Here is a 25,998-nt window from a genome sequence, read left to right on the forward strand (position 1 = left end):
GTTATCAGCTTATGTTCAGCGGAAGCAAAATGTGTAGTACAGTAGATAATTGATATTGCTTTATCAGTCTCTCGAGTGGAAAAGTATTGGGTTCTTTGAATGTCTTTCGTCCAAATTTCTTTCGTTTTTGCTTTATTAAAAGGTGATAACAAGAGACAGACAGTCCAAAATGCACGAAAAAAAAAAAAAAAAAAAGAAGGAAACAAAATGGGTTGGAGCTAAACTGCTTTAGGCAGCCAGGCTACGCCAAGTCCTTAGATGGCCCAGGCATGCGTAAGCCACGGGAAGTCTTAACACTCTGTCCTTTATCCTATCCCTGTAGTGCTTTGCAGAGCGAAGGCAGTACAGTAACCCCTAAGGCGATGTTAAGAGACTATATCGACCAAATTACAAAGCCTCAACTTTGCTTGGTTTTTTAAGGGGGGGGGGGGTGCCAAAAGTGTTTTTTTTTTTCTTTTTACACAGACCTACGCTGTAAAGAGACATGCTAAGATTAATATGGTCTCAATCTCCACGGAGAGCTTTAATTACAAGCTTTAAATGTTGGCCGTTTCCATCTTTTTAAAAGCAGATGCAAATGTCATACCATGGATTCATCAATTAAATTAACTTTCTAAGAACATGAAATGCTTTACGTTTGGTAATCATGAGTTAGCAGAAATTAATTCAAAATGCATATGCATCTACAAATAGCAGATCAAAACCTCAACGTTCAATAGTTTCTTGTATAGAAACCGGGCTCTGGTCTCAAATCACAGACCATGCACTAACAAACCAACTTAAGGTTTAGTATTAGCAGCTGAAAAAACTTGAAACAAATTAGGACTCTCGTCACTAGAGAGAGCGACTTACTTACTTCCCTGACTATCGTTTTGTTTTGTTTTGGTTTTTTTTTTTTTTTTTTTCGTGGCCTTTATGTCAGAGTTCTATTCTGATATTATATTGAATAATTAGCTGACGGATTCCTTACTTACAATACCTTGCTTGTATATACCGCACTACGAAGTTATAGTTGTTATGTACAATGTAACATATCGGCAACTACATAGAGGTTTTGTTCGAGACTCTTTTAGATTTTTCGCCGTCACTCAATGGGTGAACCTTTATTTTTCTCGGCGCAGCAATGGCTGTGGAATCCTCGTTTACTTCTGAAGGCATTACGGATGTTCGTTTAGCGCTAGTTCCAACATCCATTGCTAAAAAGATGGCCTGAATCCTTCTTCTCAAACGAGCTCTTACCTGTAAATTGCAAGTTAAATTAGCCACATTTTTGCATTCAAGGAGTTTGTAAGTCGTACTCTTTTTTCCTTGACTTTATGATGTACAGGCTTTCAACAACAGCCAATTCTCACAAGTCACAACTAACTTAGACGTCATTCAGCCACCTGGAGTTAATCTGCACGTGTATCGACATAAAATGTAAAAAATGTCGTATAATTTCTTTTTATTTTCTCTCTCTAGGAAATATAATCAACATGAAATTTATATTCTGACTCTTGATCTGGAATCCATGTCCTTTCTTCTTTCTTCCCCCACCCTCATCCTCAGCCACGAAAATTTGTTTAACAGCGGAGCTCCTGCGCACTTGTGGAGCTCCATACCCTAGAGAACATGTGAGTACAATGATAATTTTAGTCCTATAGTTCTTGCGTTTGTCCTGTTGCTTTTGCTTTCCAGTTAGTCTGTTTCTATGCACGAGCCCTTTGAACTAGGGCTTAATTTCTTTGAAATGACATTTAAATTAAATAGAACTTCCTAGTCTCCACTGTAATTTCAAAAACCGATGTAAGACCGGACCTTGTGATGCAATTTTAAGCGATAAATCACTGACCTCGCTGTTCCTCACGCAGTGAAGAAGAAAGATCACGAAACCCTGTTGAATTAATGGGATGTGAGAAGTTTTTTTTTTTAAATCATGACGATGATGATTTGATTATGATTTTCACGAGATTTACACAGTTTTTAAACCATTGAGTTGGCAGAGTAATGAGTTCAACATAACACCATCCCAAGGTTCCCGGGACTGTGCATCTGACAGAATATAACGTCTTTTGATCTCCACAGACATTTATCTACATCTCACCTGTGAAGAGTTGAGAATCGTGAAGATGTAGGCGAAAGCTTTGTGTAAGGGTGCCAATAACCCAAATAACCACGAGATTCCCAGCAGAGGAATCATAACTATGCATGCCTTCACACCAAGTCTGGATAAAACAAAACAAATAAAAAACAACAACAGTAACAAAAAAATAGCAAAATAAGGGACTTTTGATGATGTGATATTTGATGAAAAAGCTCTATTAGGTAGAAATTCTATCAAGATGGTTTCTCATTGTTCCTTTTCGGACTTCGGACTCTTCCTCGGTAGATTTTTGAAAAGGTTGGATCCCAGATTGTTGTTTTCTAGAGAAGGAGCTGATTCCAAGACCCAACATTCCGGAGGCCGGATTTCCTTCTATGGAGAAGACCATACCTTATTTGTTCGCTACGTTTGTCCTTCTCTTGTTGCATAGTCACCATCTCCTTGATAACCCGCCCGAGGATCAGAATGTTAAACTTAAAGAAGAAAATAGACCCATGTGAACCCCTTGAAAGTTTTTCTTAGTTTCGATAATGATTATCCTGGTTATTTTCACTTACAAATTCAATCAGCACGACAAATACTATAAATATCCAGATCAGACCATTGGCAGAAGACATCCAGCAGCTTTAATGAAAACACAAAACAAAACAAAAACAGGTTAAGCTATAAATAGATGATGTGATTGTAAATGATTACTTGAAATACCAATATGGACTTTCCACACATTGAATGCCTTTTCTACAGAATATAGACTGATGGAATCCATAATTACAACCTAAACAATCCGATTCAAAACCGATCTTAAGGCTCAGAACTTTTGTCTTCCATCTTAAAACACAATAACAATAAGCCGGTACATAAAAAAAAAACGAAAAAGGATCATTTTTTTTAATTATACGTGCATTTTTTTCAGCTGTAACAAGTTCGTTGTTCGTTTTCTAAAATGCTTGTGTTACATCAGTTCCTGGAAACTTGAGTGTGATGACATTAGATCAGTACAATGAAACTCTCCTAACTATTTATTAGCCAAAAAACTTCCGATCCCATCTCTTCCAGCTGCAATACTCAGTGATATGGCAACGACGAGCGCGGGAAGGCCTACAGAATTGAAACAAAAATCAGATTTGAAACTTATTCTCACCTGTCAAGGGCATAATTTACCTTTCCGCATTAGATATTTACCTTTTGAACCCCCTAGTCAGAGCTATATAGGAATGTACTGCGCAATATAAGTGATAGAGTATGTTCCTTGCAGCGTATTCTTGAATTCGAAGGAACTGTTTCTAAAATTAGTTGGACTTCTGGGACATAGGTTACTAGATCAACATAAAAGTATGGTAATAAAAGTGTTTAAATATTTTAATAGCCATAGAGTACCTTACCCCATGAAATTCCATGGCACATTCTTAACTTGTTGCCAACGTTGTAGACCTTTACAATAAACAGGTAGAGGTAGATTCCCTCGACCAGCATCCAGCAGAAGGCGGCCATCAAAAAGTACTGCATAAGGGCCGCCACTGTAACGCAACTTCCCTGGAGAAAATAGAAAACGAAAACGGATTTTTGCAATCTGCCTGAATGATATATACAATGACACATGATTTATTTGCTTCGTAAATATTGATAATGCTGTCGTCCTGACTCTTTTTGGAGACTGACCGATCGAAAAGAAAGATTTAGAGGAAGCACAGCTCATAATAAACCCCGTTTTTAACTGAAATACAAGAAAACTAATTTTCGACAAAAGTAAAAATGTAAAAAAAAGAAAAAAGAACCGAAATATTTAAAACTGCCCAGTTTTGGACTGTAAAAACTTCAATTTCCACCGAATTCTTGCCTTGTTCCCAGTCGCTCTAATCCCGGCAAGAAACATGATTTGTCCTGCTCCAAGAGAGGCGACGAGACTCACTCGAATCTGGGATAAAGGTCGTCTCATGTCTCTGGCACGCAAAGAAAAACGAGAAAAAAAAATAGACCAGAGAAGAAAAGAAAAAAAACATTAAAAAGAAATAAAAGAGACATTCGTTATTTACGATGTAGGTGATTGTTTTTTCCCTTTATTTTATAAATATAACTCTTTCTTTCTTTTTAAGAAGTTAGGGCTAGGATATTGTTAGTGATACGGGTTCCCCCCCCCCTTTTTTTTTTTTCGTATCATTATTTTTTTTTTCGAGGAATACAGTAGATGGCTCCAGGTCTTCTCGTCATCGTGAAACTCAAAGAAATGAGGAAACAAGGAGCAAAATACGGTTAGTACGGTCTGAGTATCACTCGTGTCTGTCCTTTGACAGAACCCAGCATACTTGGAAACATTTTTGCGATCAATTGTCCACTTTTTTGACTAACACAAATTTCTAATTTCTAACTACTTAACTCACGTGAGAGTAACATAGCTGATTATCGTCAATGAGATCCCAATTACAGAGAGGGTCAGCCCGATGTATGTGAGAATTTCCAAGTTCTTTTCATCATTCTTTATGGGTGAAAATATAAATGAAAACAATACTTTAAAAGACTTACCAATCTTAATACATCGACTTAACCAAGTTTTATTCTACCTTAAGAACTAAAATGTTAAATCAATAGGTATCTGTTTGAATGTACCAGCAAATACTATCGTACAGGGGAGTTGCAGGCGTTGTGGTGACACTTACCGCCGATATATCGGCAGTCTCTGTTCCAGAAGATGTGTCCAGAAGAACAGCAAAATGAGTCAAATGATTGCAGGTGCACTCTGTTTGGTATGCATCAGTAGATTTGACATAGCACCCTTCTCCTGACCAGCCAATGGAACTGAAACGTAAGATAGATAATTTATCGATCTAATGAGATTTTAGTGCACAAGACATGCGAACGGAACCCCATATCTTTTAATGAATGTAACTTATCAAAGTGTGAAAATCCGTTTGTTAGACGATTATTCCTGTGAGAACTTGCATGTATTCACTAGTTCTCAAAATTTTGCTCTTCACGCATGGAGAGCTTTACGTGAAAAAAATTTGAACAAATGGCAACACAATTTAGCTAACTGGATAATTTTCGCGACTTGACTTAATTTAGATATAAGTGTCCGCATCAACCTGAGACGACGCCGGTAAGCATGAATCGTACATTATTCCCACTTAATTAGCCCAACGCTAGCCTCATGGTAAGAGTTGAGTAGAAAAAAAGAAAAAAAAAAAGAAAAAAAAAAGAGGGACATTCGAATGATATTTACCTATCATCCAACATGTTCCAGAACATACACTTTTTCTTGTTATTTGAATTCTAAAATAATGAAACAATAATAAATTAAACAATGAAACAAAATTTGCACCATAAATCGAACTCTAGCGAAATTAGAATTCGTAAACAATACATCCATACTGAAAATAGGCGAATTTCATTTCAGATTGCTCAACCAGAAATGACAGGGTATAACAAAATCGGCAGGAAAGAACAGCGTAAGTCTCGTTACCTTAATGTTTTTGAACGTCAAAGTTATATTTTCCTGAAGTTTCTTGGGTGGAGGAGTTATTGTGGCAGCCATAATAATGGAGGTGACTTCCCTATTTCAGAGCGATGAAAGTAAGAATCACTAAACTTCAAATGCACCGTTTCAAGTATACAGAAGAGAAATAGATATAAATTGTCTAACGTAAAAAACTCTTCAGTTTCTAGTCTGAAGAAAATTTATCAGTCTTTGTGCATACAAAGATGGAAAATAAGCGTATAGTTATAATTGCCGGGTGACCTGGAATTGTTCAGAGTACTGTTCTCTGTCTGGTTAGTGATGAATAATTGATGGAGGTCTTTGTATATCATTCCAAGTACTACTGAACCTGAGAAAACGATAAAGATGAAACGATTTCGTGAATTTCGCTATATCGACTAACAAAATAAAAATGAAAACATAGCTAAATGCATCAACAAGTAAATAATATTGGAACACGAGATATTGAAATAAACTTTTTTAACCATTGTCCAAGTTTCCCGATGGAATGCTTAGGGAATTTTCCTCGTTAGGTTCTTCCAGACGAAAGTGGTGGCTTTCATTTTGGTAGAAAGTTTTCCTGACCAGAACATCTAACGGAAAGGTGTAAAAATGATATCAATAATAACAATTAGTAATATCAACAATAAAAATGATCAGTTTGACTCGATAGGGGAAAAAGGTTACCTAAGCCTTTTTAAGGGAAAAAAAATATCAGGTTTTAATTGAAACAGATAGAACAGTAAGAACTAGTTTATTGCATGCTTAGTATAATTATGTTGTCCTTAAATGTTATTGCGAGGCTATTTCATGTAATGAACATCTCTTCATGGCCAGCCCTTGAATCGGAACGACAATGACGTTCAACATACTTATTATATTAAGAAAATGCCTTACCTGCATAAATGCTGCTCATATTGAATTCGCTTGTTGTGTGATTGAATTTGAGTTGTGCAGTTTCCAGCAGGGATGTTTCTAACGCGGTCAATTCAAAAAACATTTCCTCTATCTTTTCCTTCTTATCTTCACTTTTGTTGCGTTTCTCATCGGAATAATACTCAGTAACGGACTTCAAAGAGCTGAGCAAGTACTATCAGTAAAATGGTTTAATTTTAAAAAGGGCAACGGACTTCAAAGAGCTGAGCAAATCCTCAAAAAAACGGTAAAATGGTTTAATTTTAAAAAGGGAACGATAAACCTTATCACACTAAAGTTTGCATCTAGTTTAAGTTTCGTGTTGAAAAACAAAACAAAACAAAACGGAATTGTGAAAAATATAGCCAAACTGGCATAACTGTTAATATTCATACAAATCAAGCCGGTGCCAGAGCGAAAGCGATCATGCTGAGGTCTATCGCGGCAGTCTCCGCTCATCGCAGTGAAGCAAGCATCAGAAATTACATAGGCCGCCTAAATTATTCCAGGTTGTGATCTATTGCAGAACTTTGATATTTTATGAATTTGGATGGTTTTACATTAATTAAACCTTGTCCAACCAATCAGATTGTTTGAACCTTTCTGACAAGGATTCTGATTGGCTTATTGTAGCAAGTGTATTGGAGGGAGGAGGGGGGGGGGGTGAGAGGGGGATAGGAGATGACTTCTTGTGCCTTACTGCTTCCTGCATGCGTTACAACAGAAAAGAGCAAACTCAAGGCTTCTCCATTTGTAAATAGATCCCATGATGTTTTTTATCATCCATCATATCTATTACGGTCTGCGTGTGCGTTAATATCAACATTCGCATTGCTTCCGTGTTATAAACACAGCAGCGTCCTTTTCATGTCAATTGTGGGGATGCAGACAGTTCTGCGTAAAGGAGTTTCACGATGAAAAGTGACGTAATCTATGCAGGCATATCAAGAAGCGAGAATTAACTTCCTACCCAAAAAATTAAAAGCGATATATATGTTTTTTCAAAAACATAAATAAAGTACCTCTTTGCGTAAATTTTCCCCTTCTTGCAGATCACCTATGTAGAAAGGACATATAAGTAGCACTCATCATAATCCCGAAAGATGGTTTATTGATTTGAATAAACGAGGGGTCAATTAAAAAAAATAATAATAATAAATAAATGAATAAGTAAACTGATGAGTAAGGAAAACACGAGATTGATAGATGACTGACTGAGATCGAAAAAGCGAAGGAGCGATCGAGAGATCGGACGGCCGGATGGATTTATGAATAAACAAATTAATGAAATTCTTAATGAGGAATGATCTCATGTTTAAAACAAAAGGAACCTTATACATACCATTTTCTTGCGATACGCTATCAAGTAACTTAATGGTGTAAACTTTGTAACGACTCTTCCATCCACAAAATTTGACGTCAATGTTATATGATGACTGATTTCCTCTGGCATTCACCTTGATCTTTGTCCGGCGATGTCCCCTATAGAGTTTTTTAAACTTCTGTGCGCATTTTTCCCGCCACTCAAAGGATTGCTGGAGACAATCACCGAAGGTTTCGCACCATTCAGCACAATTCCCTCTGCGGCATTTGATTTTTAACGGAGGCTCCTTAGTTATGTCATCAACCCGCGGACAGTTGTCTTTTATCCTCGGAAGTTTCATTTCTGCGTGTTTTCTGGAGCACTGGTTACTATGACCTGAAAAACAAACATGGATTAAATTTGAGAGAAAATACCTGACTGTACCTAACTCTCAATGACGACTTAAACATTTCTTTTTCAGCTTAAATTTCCTGTTAGATTATTACTAGGGAGCAGAACATTCGTTGGTGACTGTCACAATTTCCATTATTCATTTCAGTTCCTTGCTCGATAAAGACGATGCGATAGTCACTAAAAAGAGCACAGAAATACATATCCATGCGATAGCCTGTTTCAAGTATCGTTGGGCATACCCTTTGGTATCCTTGGGTTCAGTGCGTAAATTTCAACGGAAAAAAATCACACAGCTGTACCTAAACACAAGAGGCCATCGTCCACGTCTATACGTATAATGCCAAAGCACAGAACAGGTAATCGGTACTTGACGGTAATACTTTGCTAAAACATAAGGTTTCTTTTTGTATCATACAAAGTTGTTTGCAAGCTAGTCTGATGCAAACCGGAGTAAAAACAAAAAAAACAACAAAAAAAAAAACAGTGGCAGTTTATTGTCAGCCTTTTTATTAAAAGTGGTGTTGTAATCTTTTGACCCAAGGGTGAACTTCACCGCAATATTTATAATGGTAATGATGAGTGGAGTCCAATTCGGTCTGTAATCATACAATTGATTAAGAAAATCGGACGACCACGAAGCGGGAGTCCGATTTGTTAATTACGAGTATGATTGCAGACAGAATTGGACGACACAAAGTCCTGTTACCAATTAATCAAAACTATAACAAAACTCGAGAAAGAAACTAGACATCGGATATACGTTTTTATATTAGAAAAAAAAAACAACAAAAGAAAAAAAAACATTAGTTAACTCGGGAAAATGCGAGACAATAGCACGCGGATATGACGCGTTCTGTCCACTTACACAGGCATGACGCGTAAACCGTCCTATTACACTGTCCAATTACAAGCATGACGCGTACACTGTCCTATTAGTGCTCAAATCGGGCTCATGATAACCAATCACGTTCGAGAATTTTGTTATAGTTTTGATTAAACTGTAAATAACCTTAATAGCTTGTATGCTTTGTTTACCTAATGGAGGTCATAAGACCAAGGAAATTCACTCTTTTGCTTTTGAAAATTATGACTAAATATGGAAGTGAACAAGATAAAATTGAAAGTAAGAGTACTTTAGAGAATTACCACATAACCTACTTTGGGAAAATTTAATATAGGAGGCCTCCTATTCCAAGTTTGTTTGATATATATATAAACAGAGCCTCATGTTACATGGAGAGCGTCAGGAAGTCTCCCGTTGTCGAACATTGTTAGCTTAGGATATCAATTTTACCACAAATGACGTCTCAGTGCTTGGCGAATTGGAATTTGTTTGTTTCAACTGCATTTGTGTGGGTTCCGTTCCGAACTGGACAAAACGGGAATTATTTTCGGATTCCTAAGGAAGAGTTCTTTCACTAGAATTAAAATTTTCTATACCGTACTTTTACTTTAAAGAGCGTCTAAGAGAGCTTTAAAGGGCTCCGTCGAAAAACAAGCGAAATTGAAAGTACAACATAGAACCAATAGCCTACTTAACATATGGACTTTTTTAAAAGTTTACATATATAAAGGTTACCATTTTACTTTTTCATACTCACCAACCATTAGTGCAAGAAAAACCGTTATCCGGAACATTTTGACTAGAGTTTCTTTTCTAACTTTCAGATATGAATTCGCCATTGTTGAGATCACCGTCTCGTGAAATAGTGATGAAGGTATTAATTTTTTTTCAATGGCTTTGGGTAGACGGTAGACACAGAGATACGTTCGACCTTGAGCGAACAAGGAATAGAGCAGAGACCAAACTAGGTGTGAGTTTCTAACACATTATTCCTAAGGTTTGTTGGCTCTAAATTGACTAGCTGGGTCTGTATTTACTTCATAAATTGAGACAATAGCAAGACATGACAAGAATAATTATTTCTCATACCCAAAAGTGTCATGGAAAATAGCAGGTGGATGTTTTTTTTTCATTGTGTTCGTTATAGAGGAAACGAAAATTTTCTCACTCTAGCTACTTTTTTCCAATAAAATTCCTCACCAACAAAATAGTTTTCAAACTTGCTATGAAATAGCTAATGACAAGTCAATTAGTCGCACCACTGTTTTTTTCCGGTATTTTTTAAAATTCTAATTCACCCATAGTTTAGGCGCAGATTGGTGCATTTGTGTTAACAAAATCGCCAATGAGAGATGTGTAATGAATGAGGATTAAAACAAAACAAAGAGTGTTCAACTCAATAGGTGTCCTTATTGAAAACTAAGCTGAATTTCCTAGTTTGCATGACAAACTGTCATGAGGTTGAGCACATTTTTGGTTGAATATTTTATCATTTCTACCAGGGGAAATTTTCTTATCACAATATATTTCCCTTCTTTTTGTACCCCTAAATGAAAGACCAAAAAAATTATATTTTTCCTTTGACAATTTGAAACGTAAAAACCTTTTTTAAGATTTAACTCCTCAAACTATTTGATTGGCGTTATTACGAATATAGACATTTTTAAAGACAACAAATTAACTAAGTTGACAGTAGATAGCAATTGAAGGATATAAAATAAGGATTTTAAATCTTATTCTATTGGTATTAGAAGGAAATAAAATATTTCATTTTAATGTCGACAAAACGAGAATTATTAGGTCAAGGATATAGAGGAAAAGGAGAAAACGAAAAATTAAGACGGACTCAAGGATGTGATAATCATTGCTATTTCTTTTCCTAAGGTCATCAAACGTCCGCGAGGCCATCAATTATAAACATACTAATGAAAAATTCTCGCATATTTTAGCATTTAAATAAATTGTTATTTCTTCTTTCGCTCACAACTCTATTTTTAGCTTTAGTTTTCTCGAAATATTGCTTATTCAGACTGCTTCACCTAGGCCCTACGCAGCGATGTAAAATGATTTGATGCAAGTCTCACTTAGTGCGGAGTGAGACTGTAAACGGTTTGAGTCCGAATCTTTTCCACTTATGGCCTAAAAGGAACTTAGCTTTTAAGCTCGTAGGTTCATTATAACATCTCCAATGTCAAATTGTCATATTTACGTACATAAACAGGTGGATGACGGGTAGATCAATATCGCCTTACACACTGGTGGCAAAGGCTTTATAAAAAGATGAGGTTTTCCATAATAGAACATTCCATTTAGGTTCAATATTATTTTCAGTTTTCGCATGCATATCAAACTAGAATTTGTGGTTATGACCATCGGATCTCCGACAATTTATCAAACAGAAAACAATACAGACGCGGTACAGAAAACATACCTGATATTCTAATTCTCCCATTCTCTTTGTTTTTTTTTTTTGCGATGAAAGCTTACAAAGTCTTTATATCAATGCCCTGTGGCAGTATGATTGAAATTGCAATTAAGATGCCAAACGCTCGTAACGCTAACACGTAGTGTCTCAAGGACGATTGATTTTATCGCCGTTATCGGCTGACATTCAACGGAGGAAAAATATGCAGCACGGTAAATAATCACAATTGCCCAATCACTATCTTGACTAGAAAAGCTTTTGGTTCTTTGTGTGCTTTTTGTATAGATTTTTTTGTTTGTTTTTGTTTTGTTGAAAGGTGACAACAAGACAGACGGTTTATAACATGCACATAAAAGAAGGGAGCAAAATTGGTTGGGGTTAATCTTCTTCATTCAGCCACGCCACGTCCAGTTCTTTGATGGCTCACGCATGCGTAAGCCACGATAAGTCATAACACTCCGTCATTTATCGTATCCTTGTAGTGTTTTCAGAGCGAAGGCAGTACAGTAACTCCTAAAGTGATGATAAGAGACTTTATTGTTTTTTTAGAGGGCACGGTAACGAATCTTGCAATCTGATTGGTTCTTTACCCGGTCAGTATTTTCCTATCTCTGCCCACGGGCCACGGTAACGCTTTCGTGAGTCGCCGAGTACATCCCAACTTTCGTTGTCATTTTTCATAAATATACCTCGTTTTCCGGCTGGGCAGTATTTTTAAGCAAACACGTCGGTCACTACCTCAAGCCGATAAATAACTTATGAATCCTCTCTTTTCTCTCTATCAAATCACTTTGGTTGACAGAAAAATATTGGTTTCAGAATGAATTTGTATAAACAATAGTGTCATTACGTTGGTTGACAAGCGGCCTAAAAACCTTCTGCAATTAATTTTAATCGTTCACAAAAAGTACTCAGAAAGTTGGAACCTGAGGTATTTGGTTACAGTTAAACTGAACGATGGAACTTTCATTCATTTAATATCTGAATTTTCTCGAGCAATTTGTTCATAGTGAAAGAGCGAGCGAAGTTTTAATTTAAGTTCTACAACAAACATACGCTTCTGGTGAGTCTTTCCAATTCCGTTCAATTTGGACATTTGTACCTTAAATTGCACAACAGAAATTGAAGGAATTTTTTGAGAAAAGGCCGCATTACATTCCCTTGTGTCTCGTTGGAGTGTGCCGTTCGAATTTAGTTTTTGTGAAGGAAAGATCAGAGTTAAACACACCATTACAGCAAACAAACGAGCAAACTCTCACAACTTCAAAATAAAAAGATTGAATTTACTCACAATTACTTTCCTCGCCGTTTACTTAATGAACAGAGGTAAATCTCCGTACATGAATGAATCGTCGATGAGAGTGAATAATACTTTCCGTTAGATCATTAACTGATTTTGAAGAAAACATTGTCGTGACAGTCCTTGCCAAACTAGTTCTGTTGGTTTTCAAATGTTCCTTCGATTTTCTTTTCCTTGCGCGCTCTCTAATTGACAGGTGTCAGATTGTGACAGATACTTGTAAAAATATTGTTTCAAAGTTTGTTTGGAAGCCTTTTAAATCACCTTTATCGTTACGGAAATGAAAATGTTTCGCTGAGGCATCTCTCTTAAATTTGCATCACCTCTATTTTAACTACCATTTACCCACTCAAAAATTGTTCAGTTTATGGAAGATCTTGCTGTATTTACGGCCATAAATCATTTGGGTTCTTTCGGAAAGAATTTCGTCAAGTTTAAAAACAATAAATATGTTATTTACCGGCGAAGGGTCGGTCCGTATGGTGAAAAACTGTGACCTCGGTCTTGAAAATTCTGCCCTCGGCCTACGGCCTCGGGCAGTATTTTCAAGACCTCGGTCACAGTTTTTCACCATACGGACCTCCCAGCCGGCAAATAACATATATATATCAACCAAATTACAAATACTTTGCTTCGTTTTCCTTAAGGGGGGGGGGGGGGGGGAGGGGCGCCGAAGGTGTTTTTTTTATAGAGGAGAACAGACCTACGCTGTAAAGAGACATGCTAAGATCAAAATGGTCTCAATCTCCACGGAAAGCTTTTATTACTAGCTTTATATGTTGGCCGTTTCCATCTTTTTGAAAGCAGATGCAAATGTCATACCATGGATTCATCAATTAAATAAACATTCTAAGAACACGAAATGCTCTACGTTTGATAATTATCAGCTAGCAGAAGTAAATTCAAAATGCATATGCATCTACAAATAGCAGATCAAAATCTAAACGTACAATAGTTTCTTGTATAGAAACGGGGCTCTGGTCACCGACAATGCACTGACAAGCCAACTTAAGGTTCGGCATCAGCAGCTCAAAAAACTTGAAACAAATTAGGACTTTCGTCACTAGAGATAACGACTTTCTTCCCCTATTATTGTTTGTTTTTTTTTTTTTTGGTTTTTTTTTTCGTGGCTTTTCTTTAAGAGTTCTATTCTGATATTGTATTAAATAATTAGCTGCCGGATTCCTAACTTACAATATTTTCCTTGTATATGCCGCACTACGAAGTTATAGTTGTTATGTACAATGTAACAAATTGACAACTACACAGAGGTTTTGCTCGGAACTTTTTTAGTTTTTTCGCCGTTACTCAGTGGCTGAACCTTTATTTTTCTGGGCGCAGCAATGGCTGTGGAATCCTCATTTACTTCCGAGGGCACAACGGATGTTCGTTTTGTACTAGTCCCATCATCCACAGCTAGGAAGATGGCCTGAATCCTTCTTTTCAAACGAGCCCTTACCTATAAAGTGCAAGTTAAATTACCCACATTATTGCATTCAAGGAGTTTGTAAGTCGTACTCTTTTTTTCTTTGACTTTATGATGTATGGGCTTTTAACAACAGCCAGTTTTTACAAGTCACAATTAAATTTGACGTCATTCAGCTATCTGGAGTTAATCTAGACAGGTATCGATATAAAATGAAAAGAAAAATGGCGTATAATTCTTCCTTTTTTGCGCTTAGGAAATATTATCAACATTAACTTTATATTCTAACATTTTACGCCGTAAAAGAGACCGATCTGAAACCCTTGTCTTTCCTCCATTCTACCCACACCCCCATCCTCAGACACGGGAATTTAAGCGGAGCTCCTGTGCACGTGTGGAGCTCCAAACCCTTCAGAACAAGTGAATATGATGATAATTTTGGTCCTACATTGCTTCGTTTTGTCATGTTGCTTTTGCTTGTCCAGGTAGTCCGGATCTAAGGACGGGCCCTTCGAACTAGAGCTTAATTTCTTTGATATAACATCGAAATTAAATAGAACTTCCTGGTTTCCACTGTAATTTAAAAAAAATCGATATAATACCAGACATTGTGATGCAATTTTTAACGATAAATCACTGACCTCGCTGTTCCTCACGCAGTGAAGAAGAAAGATCAAGAAACCCTGTTGAATTAAATAGAAGTGAGAAGTTTTTTCATTATGACGATGATAGATGATTATGATTTCACCAGATTTAAACAATTTTTAAGCCACTGAGCTGGCAGAGTAATGAATTCAACATAACACCATCCCAAGGTTCCCGGGATTGTGCATCTGACAGAATATAACATCTTTTGATCTCCACCGACCTTTATCTACATCTCACCTGTGTAGAGTTGAGGATCGTGAAGATGTAGGCGAAAGCTTTATGTAATGGTGCCAATAACCCAAATAACCACGAGATCCCCAGCAGAGGAATCATAACTATGCATGCCTTGACACCAAGTCTGGAAAAGAACAAAACAAAACAAAATAAAAAACAACAACAACAATAAAGCAAAAAAAAAACAAACAAACAAAGCAAAACATGGGGTTGTTGATAATGTGATTGTTGATGATAAAGCACTATTAGGTAGCAATTCTATCAAGGTGGTTTCTCGTTGTTACTGTTCCGGATTTCGGACTCTTCCTCAGTAGATTTGTGAAAAGGTTAGATTCCAGATTGTCGTTTTAAGAGAAGGAGCTGATTCAAAGACCCAATATTCCTGAAACCGGATTTCCTTTTATGGAGGAGACCATACCTTATTTGCTCGCTATGTTTGTCCTTCTCTTGTTGCATAGTTACCATCTCCTTGATAACCCGCCCGAGGATCAGAATGTTGAACTTAAAGAAGGAAATAAACCTCTATGAGCCCTATGAAAGATTTTTTTAATTTCGATAATGATAATCTTGGTTATTTTCACTCACAAATTCAATCAGCACAATAAATACTATAAATATCCAGATCAGGCCATTGGCAGAAGACATCCAGCAGCTTTAATGAAAAAAAAAAGATAATAGTAAATAAACAAAGTAAAACAAAAAACGAAAAGAAAACAAAACTATAAATAGATGCTTTGTTTGTCAAGGACTACTTGACATACCAATATGGATTTTCCACACATTGAAAGCGTTGATCGCGCCTTTTCTGTAGAATATTGACTGATGGAATCCATAATTTCAGCCTGAACAATCCGATTTAAAACCGATTTTCAGACTCAGAATTTTTAGTTTTTCTATCTCGAAACACAATAACAGTAAGCCAATACATAAAAACGGAAAATAATTATTTTTTAATCCACACGTGTATTTGGTTCAGCTCTAACAAGATAGTTGCTCGTTTTCCAAAATACTTGCGTCAGATCACTTCTTGGAAAGCTGGGTGGGATGACGCTAGACCAGTACAATGAAACTCTCCTCACTATTTATCAGCCACAAAACTTTCGATCCCATCTTTTCCAGCTGCAATACTTAGTGATATGGCAACGATGAGCGCGGGAAGGCCTACAGGATTAAAAAGAATCAGACATGAAACTTAGCTTATTCCCACCCGTCAAGGGTAGAATTTCCCTTTCGACATTGAATATTAATGTTAAGCACCGCTATTCAGGGATATTTAGGACTGAAGTATGCAATATAAGTGACAGATTATGTTCCTGGCCGCGTATTCTTGAATTCGGGGAGGGGTCCTTACGGAACAAGGACGCACAGATAATATGGTGTGAACGAGAATCGAAGACAAATCGTTCGAAGAAACTGCTACCTAAATTAGTTGGACTTATGAGACATAGGTAACTATATTGTAAAAACACAAAGGGGTGGTAATTAAAAGTGTTTAAGTATTTTAATAGCCACAGAGTACCTTACCCCATGAAATTCCATGGCACATTCTTAATTTGTCGCCAACGTTGTAAACTTTCACAACTAACAGGTAGAGGTAAATTCCCTCGACCAGCATCCAACAAAAGGCAGCCATCAAAAAATACTGCATAAGGGCTGCCACTGTAAGGCAACCTCCCTGGGAAAATGGAAAGCGAAAGAGGAAAGTTCTGTTAATTTGCAATTTGCCTTAATGATACATACGCCATGATTGATTTGTATCGTAAATATTGATAAAGCGTGTCGTCTTGACTCCTGTTGCAAACTGACCAATCCAAAAGCCTAGAGAGATTTCGAGGACGCACCACTCACCATAAAACCCACTTTCACTAAAATACAAGAAAAATGATATTCGACCTAAAAAAAATGATCAAAGTACTTAAAACTGTTCGAAAAGCCTTTAAATCGCGTTAGTTTCATTTTCTTCGAGATTGATATTTATCGCAGTCTTCTGCGTGTCAGTTGGCTTCTTCGTTTCTGGACAGTAAATATTTCAATTTCCACAGAATTCTTGCCTTGTTCCCAGCCGCTCCAATCCCGGCGAGAAACATGATTTGTCCTGCACCAAGAGAAGTGACGAGACTCACTCGAATCTGGGATAAAGGTCCTCTCATGTCTCTGGCACGCGAACAAAAACGAAAGAAAAAATAGAAGGAAAAGAAAAGGGAAAAAAAACATTTAAAAAGACATAAAGAGATATTCTTTATTAACGATTAAGGTGATTGTTATTTCCCTTTATTTTCCAAAATTTTACCCTTTCTGTCTTTTGTAGAAGCTAAGATAGGTATGTTGTTAAGTATAATGATTCTATGTCTTCTCGTCATCATAGAACTCGAAGAAGTAAGCAAACAATGGGCAAATCGGTTAGTACTGCACGATTATCACTTCTGTTTGTCCATTGACAGAACTCAGCGTACGTGCAAACTTTTTTCGATCAGTTATTTACTCTTCTGACTGACAAACATTTCTAATTTCTAACCACTTTACTCACGTGAGAGTAAGATAGCTGATTATCGTCAATGAGATACCAATAACAGAGAGGGTCAGCCCGACGTATGTGAGAATTTCCAAGTTCCTTTCGTCTTTCTTTTATGAGGGGAAATATAAACAATAACAATACTTCAAAAGATTTACGAATCTAAATACATCAATTTAATCAAGTTTTATTCTACTTCAAAAACTAAAATGTTAAACTCATACGTATTTGTTTGAATATACAAGCAGATCTTATCGTACAGGGGAGTTGCAGGCGTTGTGGTTACATTACCTTTGATATATCGGCAGTCTCTGTTCCAGATGACGTGTCCAGAAGAACAGCAAAATGAGTCAAATGACTGCACGTGCATTCTGTTTGGTGTGCATCAGTAGATTTGACGTAGCACCCTTCTCCTGACCAGCCAATGGAACTGAAACGTAAGATAGATAAGTTATTGATCATGCAAGACTCTGGTGCAAGTCATGGGGACGGAGCCCCATATCCAATAATATTGATAAGTACTCGAGGTGACAAAATTTGACTGTTAGACGATGATCCTTTTAAGTACTTGCATGCATTTGCTAGCTCTCAAAACTTTGTTCTTCACGCGTGGAGAGCTTCATGTGAAAAATTTGAAGAAAGGGCACCACAATTTAGCTAACTGGAACTCTTTCGCAGCTTGACTTCATTCAGATATAAGTGACCGCATCAGACCGAGAAGAAACTGGTAAGCATAAATCATACATTATTCCAACTTAATGAACCCAATGCTAGCCTCATGACTTGAATAAGAAAAAAAAATGGTAGAGAGACAATCAAGCTATATTTACCTCTTATCGAACATGTTCCAGAACGCACACTTTTTCTCGTTAGTTGCATCCTAAAATAATGGAGATAATAGCAAAAAACATAATTCATGAAACATACATAACATAACGCATTGTGAACTATATATCGAAATCTAACGAAATCCGAATTCATAAGCAACGCGGCTAGGCTAAAAATAAGCGATGTTCATTTCAGACAGCGACTCAATCTCAACCAGAAAAGACACGGTATAGTAAAAATTTTCATGAAAAGAAAATCATATGTCATGCTACCTTCATGTTTTTGAACTTCAAAGTTATATTTTCCCGTAGTCTCGTGGGCGAAGGAATTATTGTGGCAGCCATAATCATGGAGTTGACTTCCCTATTTAGGAGCAGTTAAAGTCAGAATTATTAAACTTTAAATGTACACTTCCAAGCAAGATTAAAACCCTCCAGTTTCAGCTTGAAGGAATTAATCAAGCGTTGATGTATTCAAAGATGTGAAATATACGTATAATTCAAATCGCTGGGAGACCTTGAATTGTTCAGGGTACTGTTCTCCGGTTGGTTTCTAATAAATAGTTGATGGAGGTCTTTGTATATCACTCCCAGCACCACTGAACCTGGGAAAGAGATAAAAATGTAACAATTTCACGAATTGTGGAAAATTTTGCTATATCAACTAAAAAATCGAAACTAACACATAAATAAATGGATTGATAAAAGAACAAAACGTCTAAACACCGCACATTAAAAAAAACTAAATTTTCAAACCGTTGTCCAAGTTTGCCGATGGAATGATTAGGAGATTTTTTCCCGTAGGTTCCTCCAGGCGAAAGTAGTGGCTGTGGTTTTGGTGGAAGGTTTTCCTGACTAGAACATCTTGGAGAAAAGAATAAAAAAAATTGTTACAAGTACAATGATAATGATAATGATAATAATAATAATTATTAATAGTAATATATAGTAAGAATAGTACTACTACCATTAATAATAAGAACAATGATAAAAATAGAAAGATCGATTAAAAAACAAAGTGGGTATAATGTCAATGAGCGGGAAAAGTTCTTTAAAGCTTTTTAAGGAGGAAAAAATAATCTGTTTTTTTTATCAAAATTCGAGGGGGTTAAAGAATAGAATAGTGATAATTAGTTTAGTGAATTAAAGATTTATTGCTTCAGGATGCCGTGGTAAGACTATGTTGTGCGATGAACGCTTTTCCATCGCCATCTCTTGAACCGGAGGGACCATGATGTCGAATATACTTATCATATTTAGAAAGTGCCTCACCCATGTGTATGCTGCTCATATTAAATTCACTTGTTGTGCGATTGAGGTTATACTGTCCGTATTCCAACAGGGATGTCTCCAAAGAGGTTAATTCAAGAAAGACGTCCTCTTTCTCTTCCTGCTTTGGTTGACTTATGTTGCGTATCTCTTTTGTAAGACGCTGAAGATTGGTGTTTAAAGAATTGAAGATATCCTACGCAGATAGTGAAGTGGTTTAATTGAAAGAAATAATTGGTAAACCATACTAATATCATAATGATATTTTATCACTTATAATATATGTTAGGTCAGGATGCGCAACGAGCCATTAAGATCAATTTTTTATTGACCCAATGAAATCAACAAAGCAAATATTTTTTATGAGTGAAATTTCAATTGGTTCGTCGGAAATACGTTTGATGGTCAAATAATGATGTACTTAATAAATACATACAGCAGGAACTAACTTAGTGGTCACAAAAGTGATTTACTGTACAACACGAACAAAAAAAAAAAGAAAAGGGAATATAAATACAATACCTCCTTACGGAAGTTTTCCACTCCTGGCTTAGCACCTGTGTGGAAAGGACACATAATAATATACGCTAAAAAGTAATAAGTCACTAATTTCAATAAATAAGAGCAATAAATAGCTGAGTACAGTAAATGAATAAATGAGTCAATGACAGAGTGTGGAAAACACGAAATTGTTAAATGAGTGGTTCAAACAATTAATTCTCACATGAACGAAGGAATGAAAGTATTATCGGGTGAACAGAGAGACTGGTGCTTCTAAGGATAAAATAATAAATTATGTAACTATATAAAGAAAGGGAATCTTATACATACCATTTCCTTGCACTGTGCCATTCAATAACCTTATATTTATGTAAATTTGCCATCCTGAGCGCTTGTAACATTTTTGGACGTCAAAGCTATATGATGGGCCATCGCTTACAGACTCCACCTTATTATTTATAGAACGACCTCTCCAAAGGAAAAAAATCCTCTGAGTGCATTCTTCTCCCCAGCCAACGGATTGCTTGAGACAAAAAGCGAAGTCTCGGCACCATGTCAGGATACAGTACCAATGACGTATATGAGGGCAGTTGACTCTTAACCAAGGCGGATCGGTTCCGTTTTCAATTCGCTGACAGGTGTCTTGTACCCCTTTAAGTTTCAACTCTCCGTAATTCCCAGGACAGTGGTAACTATGATCTGAAACTGATAATTACGCGGGTAAAAACGTTAAATTCTAAAGAATATGCTTGACCGTACCCAACTTCTGATAATAAAATTGGTCCTGTGACAGAGATTTTAACTGCAATAGACTGCTTCAGGTATCTTTTAGCAAGAGACCACGCAAACTCATGAGAATACTTTCAGCGGCAAATAATCGAAAATTAAACTTTAAGTAATAAAACCATCGTATTGATACCTACATCTAATACAACAGACCTTCAGCGACAGAGGGAAATGCTTTGATAAAATAGGTGTTTTATCCCTGCATCATTTCATAAGGATAGGGAGTTGGGGAGGGCATTATGATGGCGTTGGAGATGAAGGGCAAGTTGGCAAGCATAAGGCAAATAAGATGTAAAATCTCTCCCTCTCCTCCCCCTTCCAAAAGAAAAACAAACAAACAAACAAAAAACAAACAAATTCGTACTAGATAGATGGATGGATGGACGAATAATATCATAAATACATGTTATTTGCCGGTTGGGAGGTTCGTATTGTGAAAAACTGTGATCGAGGTCTTGAAAATACATTTCTTTTTTTTAAACTTGACGAAATTCTCTGAGAGAACCAAAATGATTCAGGGCTGTAGATACGGCAAGATCTTCCATAAACTGAACAATTTTTGAGAGAGTAAGTGGTAGTTAAAATAGAGGTGATCCAACTTAAAGAGAGATGCCTCACCGAAACATTTTCGGATAAGGATAAAGGTGATTTAAAAGGCTTCCAAACAGACTTTGAAACATTATTTTTACAACTATCTGTCACAATCTGACACCTGTCAATTAGAAAGCGCGCAAGAAAAAAAAAGCGCAAGAACATTTGAAAAACAACGGAACTAGCTTAGCAAAGACTGTCACGACCATGTTTTCTTCAAAAACACTCAGTGATCTAACGGAAAGTGTTATTCACTCTCATCGACGATTCATTCATGTACGAAGATTTACTTCTGTTCATTAAGTAAACGGCAAGGAAAGTAATTGTGAGTAGATTCATATTTTTTATTTTGAAGTTGTGAGAGTTTGCTCGTTTGTTTGCTACAATGACATGTGTAAATCTGGTCTTTCCTGCACAAAAACTAAATTCGAATGGCACACTCCAACGAGACACAAAGGGATTTAATGCGGCATTTTTCAATAAATTCCTTCAGTTTCTGTTATGCAATTTACGGTACAAATGTCCAAATTGAACGGACTCGGAAAGACTTTATGTAGAACTGGATCTAAAACTTCGCTCGCTCTTTCACTACGAACAAATTGTTGGAGAAAATTCAGATATTAAATGAATGAAAGTTCTATCGTTCAGTTGAACTGCGACCAAATACCTAACGTTTTACCTTTCTAGGTACTTTTTGTAAACGATTAAAATTAATTGCAAATGGTTTTTAAGCCGCTTGTCAACCGACGTAATGACACTATTCCTTGCACAAATTCATTCTGAAACCAATATTTTTCTGTCAACTAAAGTAATTTGAGAGGGAGAAAAGAAAGGATTCATAAGTTATTTTTCGGCTTGAGGTAGTAACCAGCGTGTTTGCTTAAAAATACTGCCCAGCCGGAAAAAAACCAGATATATTTATGAAAAATGGCAACGAAATTTGGGATGTACTCGGCGATCCACGAAAGCGATACCGTGGCCCGTGGGCAGAGATAGGAAAATACTGACCGGGTAAAGAACCGATCAGATTGCAGGATTCGTTACCGTGCCCTCTAAAAAAAAAATAAATAGGTAATATTTGTTCCTGAAGGAACAAAAAAAAATAGATGATCGACAAACTGACCCGCTTTGGCTCCTTTTTGAGACTTCCTTCTCATTAAAGTAAATATTTGGTAGAGTTTCGGTTTCGACAACATGTAAAGCGACATGGTTAACTCGGTCATGTAACCATGAAAAATGTTGCACTCTCAAGTTCTTCATCGTGAGCAACAGCTTCCACGGCTTTCTTTTACGGTAATTGAATATCAAAATGAATAGATGAATAAGCAAAAAGATTGAGGAAATAAAGAACTCTACCCAAAAACCAGTGAAATATAAAATAAAATGCGTAGTGCATCATGGCTCTTTCTTAAAGTAAGCAACTTAGAAGGTTACCATATGCAGCTTTTTCATACTCACCAATCATTTGTGCAAGGAAGAGAATCTTCCAGAAAATTTTGCCTAGAGATCCCTTTGAACCTTCAAACATGAATTCGGCCTTTTTGTGTCTTTAAGATCACCGTCTCGTCCGGTGGCTTTAGGTAGAGCATATATCCAGAGGCCAAATCTTGAAAGAGCAAAGAAGAAGGCGGTGACAAGCTCGGCGTGAGTTTTAACACTTAATTCCGCGAGTTTGATGGCACTAAATTTACTATGTGGGTCCGTATTTACTTAATGAATTATGACAATGCGAGAACATGACATAAATACTTATTTTTTTCATTAGGAAAGTGTCATGGAAACCCAAGGGCAGCAGCAGGTGGCGGTTTAGTGAACAATTGCTTAAAGTAGAGTTAATTATAGAAGAACCGACATTTTTGTCGCCCAGAGCATTTTCCTCTACTTACCCTCCCCTTGACACCAGCGTAATAGTATTTAAATTTTCTATTTTCTTAATATAGAATAACGGAAGACAAGTCATAGATTTTCGTAATATTTTTCCGGTAGGTTTCAAAATTGAAATTCATTTGTAAGTTAGGTACACTTTTGTTAATTGCAGCTGATTTTGTGTTGATGACATCGCCTCCGACAGATGTGTAATGAATGAGGGTTGAAGTAAAACAAAGAGTGTTTAACTCAGTTGGCGCCGTTATTGAAAACTGAGCTGAATATCCCAGTTTGCATAACGAACTGACATGAGGTTGAGCACGTTTTACCTTCGTAAAGAGCAAAATTTGTAATGAATATTTTATCATGTTTGCCCGGGGAAGTTTTCGGGTTAAACCTCCATCTAATCATCATATTTTTTCCTTTTTTGTTGGCACCCCTAAGTGAAAGACCAAAAAAATATTTTTACCTCGACAATTTGAAACAAACACGCCTTTTAGAATCTTAACTCTTCCTCAAACTATTGAATAAGCTTCTTACAAATATAGAACTCCTTGAGACACTAGCAATTACCTAGGCGGCGAATGAGATTGTCACAATGCTTATAATTTCACCGACAAGAGAAATATATTGTTGATACGTGATGGAAAAAAATAACAATGACAACGGTAATAGAAAAAATTACAAAAAAAGGAATTTACCTTTTACTCTATCGGTGTGAATGATGACAATTATTATGTCAAAGAGGAAGAGGAAAACGACAAAACGAGAAATAGCGACTGACTATTAGATGTGAAACCATTGTTTCCTCTCTATAAACGTCATCCATTCACCTACTCGGAGAATGGGAAATACCCGCATATTTGAGCATTAAAACAAAGGCCTCGAGTGTTTATAGAAAATTTCGTAATTTTCACTTGACCCGCGGCGCTCATTAAAACGCACATAGCATTGTGGTCATTGAGCCTGCCATTAATGAAGCAGATTCGTTCATGAGATGAATTTGAAGTACCACCCACTTCAATCAAGCGAAATAATTTTGGCTTTTTGTATCACCCTTGAGTTTAATTGTTGAAGCAGAAAGATTCGAGCCATGATTGTGACACGTAGAGATAGTCGTATAAGGAGACTATTCATTACATCGACTTTTTACTATTATAATTATTATCATCATAAATAGAGAGAATAATACATGGCACGCGTAGATGTGGAATTTTACTTTGGCTGTTTAAACTGGTAGCTCGAGAGTGAGCGCAGTGAACGAGTGAGATGTCGAGTCAAACACGAGAACAGATATTCCATCTCTACAAGCAACCATGTATTATTTTGTCTATTATATACATACAATAGCCCTTTACAGACAAGAAAAGCCGATTATATTAAAGACTAAAAATAACGGAATCAACAATTCCTGCATGAAAATCACACAGTGGGTTGGCGCTAAGGCTCAAGATGGAAAAATGCTTTGAATCATGTTTACAGAATTCTCATTCATTGAATCTGTCCTTACTGATAGAAGAAAAATTTCAGATAAACGGAAAAATTGGCCTGTGAAAAATCTTCCGGGTTGTCGATTTTCGTTCTCACCCGCAAGAAATGCTATTATCAAAGCCTCTGAATACGTAACTTTTTTTTTATTCCTCCAATTCCTAGCTGATACATAGTTTTGTAAATATAACGTGATATAACATAGTATCAGATAAAGATTTACAAAGGAAAAAAAAGCGTAGAACAGAAATTACAACACTTAAATTGAATTACATTGTATATTGAAGGAGAGAAGAGGGGCACATCTAGATAAACTAATATTGTGCCCCTTAAAGTTATGTATAACAAAGGACTTGAGATTTTTGATAGAAAAGTAAAGGAAAAATGACAAAATAGCTCAGAAAATTATAAAAGAGATAATTTTTCATTAGTATTGAGCAGGGTACCAGCACAAAAGTGCTTTTCTAAACATTTTTTTAGATAGTTTGTCTCTAATGGATTGCGGAATATCGTTCCAAAAGAGACTTCCAATAATGCTTGGGCAAAATCTCCTAAGATAAGTTTGAAATAAAAGTATTGTAACTTGATTGGATGATGCACTGCGGGTACTGTAATTATGTAGTTCAGATACTAATGAAACAGTTATATTAAGGAACTTTTCATGGTGGAAATAATCATAAAAATGTATACCTTTGTTTAGTTTAACAATATCAGGAAATTTCATTTATAACACGAACCGCTTTGTTTTGTAACTTTACGATTTGAGACAATGGAGCGTTATAATTATTTCCCCAAAGTGTACAAGTATAATTAAGGTAAGGATAAATAAGAGAATAATACACACTAATAAGTAAAGTAAATGGTTTGAACCCAGGAGTATCAGTAGTTCGTATAGTGTGATCGTCCGACAAACCGAGAAACAGACCGACCAACAACAGACGGATCGAAACCGACCAATGACTGTTAACAAACTCTACACGAGTCTTCCAGCCAATCACATCTCGGCTAAACAGACCAATCACGTTCAACAGACCAGACTTTATAACATCATCGACTGACAACTACTCTCCACTTCACTCTGAAGATGACTTCCG

General features: G+C 36.4%; 2 protein-coding genes across 2 annotated transcripts; both read right to left on the reverse strand.

The window, feature by feature from the left end:
- Positions 1 to 1,501: 1,501 nt before the first annotated feature.
- LOC149051351 (adhesion G protein-coupled receptor L4-like) lies at positions 1,502 to 10,096 on the reverse strand. The gene is made up of 17 exons (XM_089213970.1): positions 9,789 to 10,096; positions 7,813 to 8,169; positions 7,493 to 7,527; positions 6,453 to 6,645; positions 6,041 to 6,148; positions 5,817 to 5,904; positions 5,541 to 5,631; positions 5,301 to 5,350; positions 4,738 to 4,876; positions 4,462 to 4,556; positions 3,921 to 4,023; positions 3,466 to 3,616; positions 3,100 to 3,181; positions 2,641 to 2,707; positions 2,474 to 2,556; positions 2,084 to 2,204; positions 1,502 to 1,873 (listed from the first exon to the last, which is right to left on the reverse strand). Exons 1-17 carry the CDS (start codon positions 9,868 to 9,870, stop codon positions 1,742 to 1,744), a joined length of 1,977 nt encoding a protein of 658 aa, XP_089070096.1. The 5' UTR covers positions 9,871 to 10,096; the 3' UTR covers positions 1,502 to 1,741.
- Positions 10,097 to 13,491: 3,395 nt separating this feature from the next.
- LOC149051352 (adhesion G protein-coupled receptor D1-like) lies at positions 13,492 to 24,256 on the reverse strand. Its single transcript, XM_089213945.1, has 19 exons — positions 24,118 to 24,256; positions 23,009 to 23,156; positions 20,504 to 20,878; positions 20,195 to 20,229; positions 19,676 to 19,868; positions 19,160 to 19,267; positions 18,921 to 19,008; positions 18,677 to 18,767; positions 18,407 to 18,456; positions 17,868 to 18,006; positions 17,592 to 17,686; positions 17,116 to 17,218; positions 16,589 to 16,739; positions 16,144 to 16,225; positions 15,650 to 15,716; positions 15,483 to 15,565; positions 15,068 to 15,188; positions 14,824 to 14,865; positions 13,492 to 14,215 (listed from the first exon to the last, which is right to left on the reverse strand). The coding sequence occupies exons 2-19, from the start codon at positions 23,076 to 23,078 to the stop codon at positions 14,018 to 14,020; spliced, it is 2,091 nt and encodes a 696-aa protein (XP_089070071.1). The 5' UTR covers positions 23,079 to 23,156; positions 24,118 to 24,256; the 3' UTR covers positions 13,492 to 14,017.
- Between the last annotated feature and the right edge of the window lie 1,742 nt (positions 24,257 to 25,998).

The sequence above is a fragment of the Pocillopora damicornis genome, chromosome 1 (genome assembly GCF_964200805.1).
Source record: "Pocillopora damicornis chromosome 1, jaPocDami1.2, whole genome shotgun sequence".
NCBI classification, from domain to species: Eukaryota; Metazoa; Cnidaria; class Anthozoa; order Scleractinia; family Pocilloporidae; genus Pocillopora; species Pocillopora damicornis.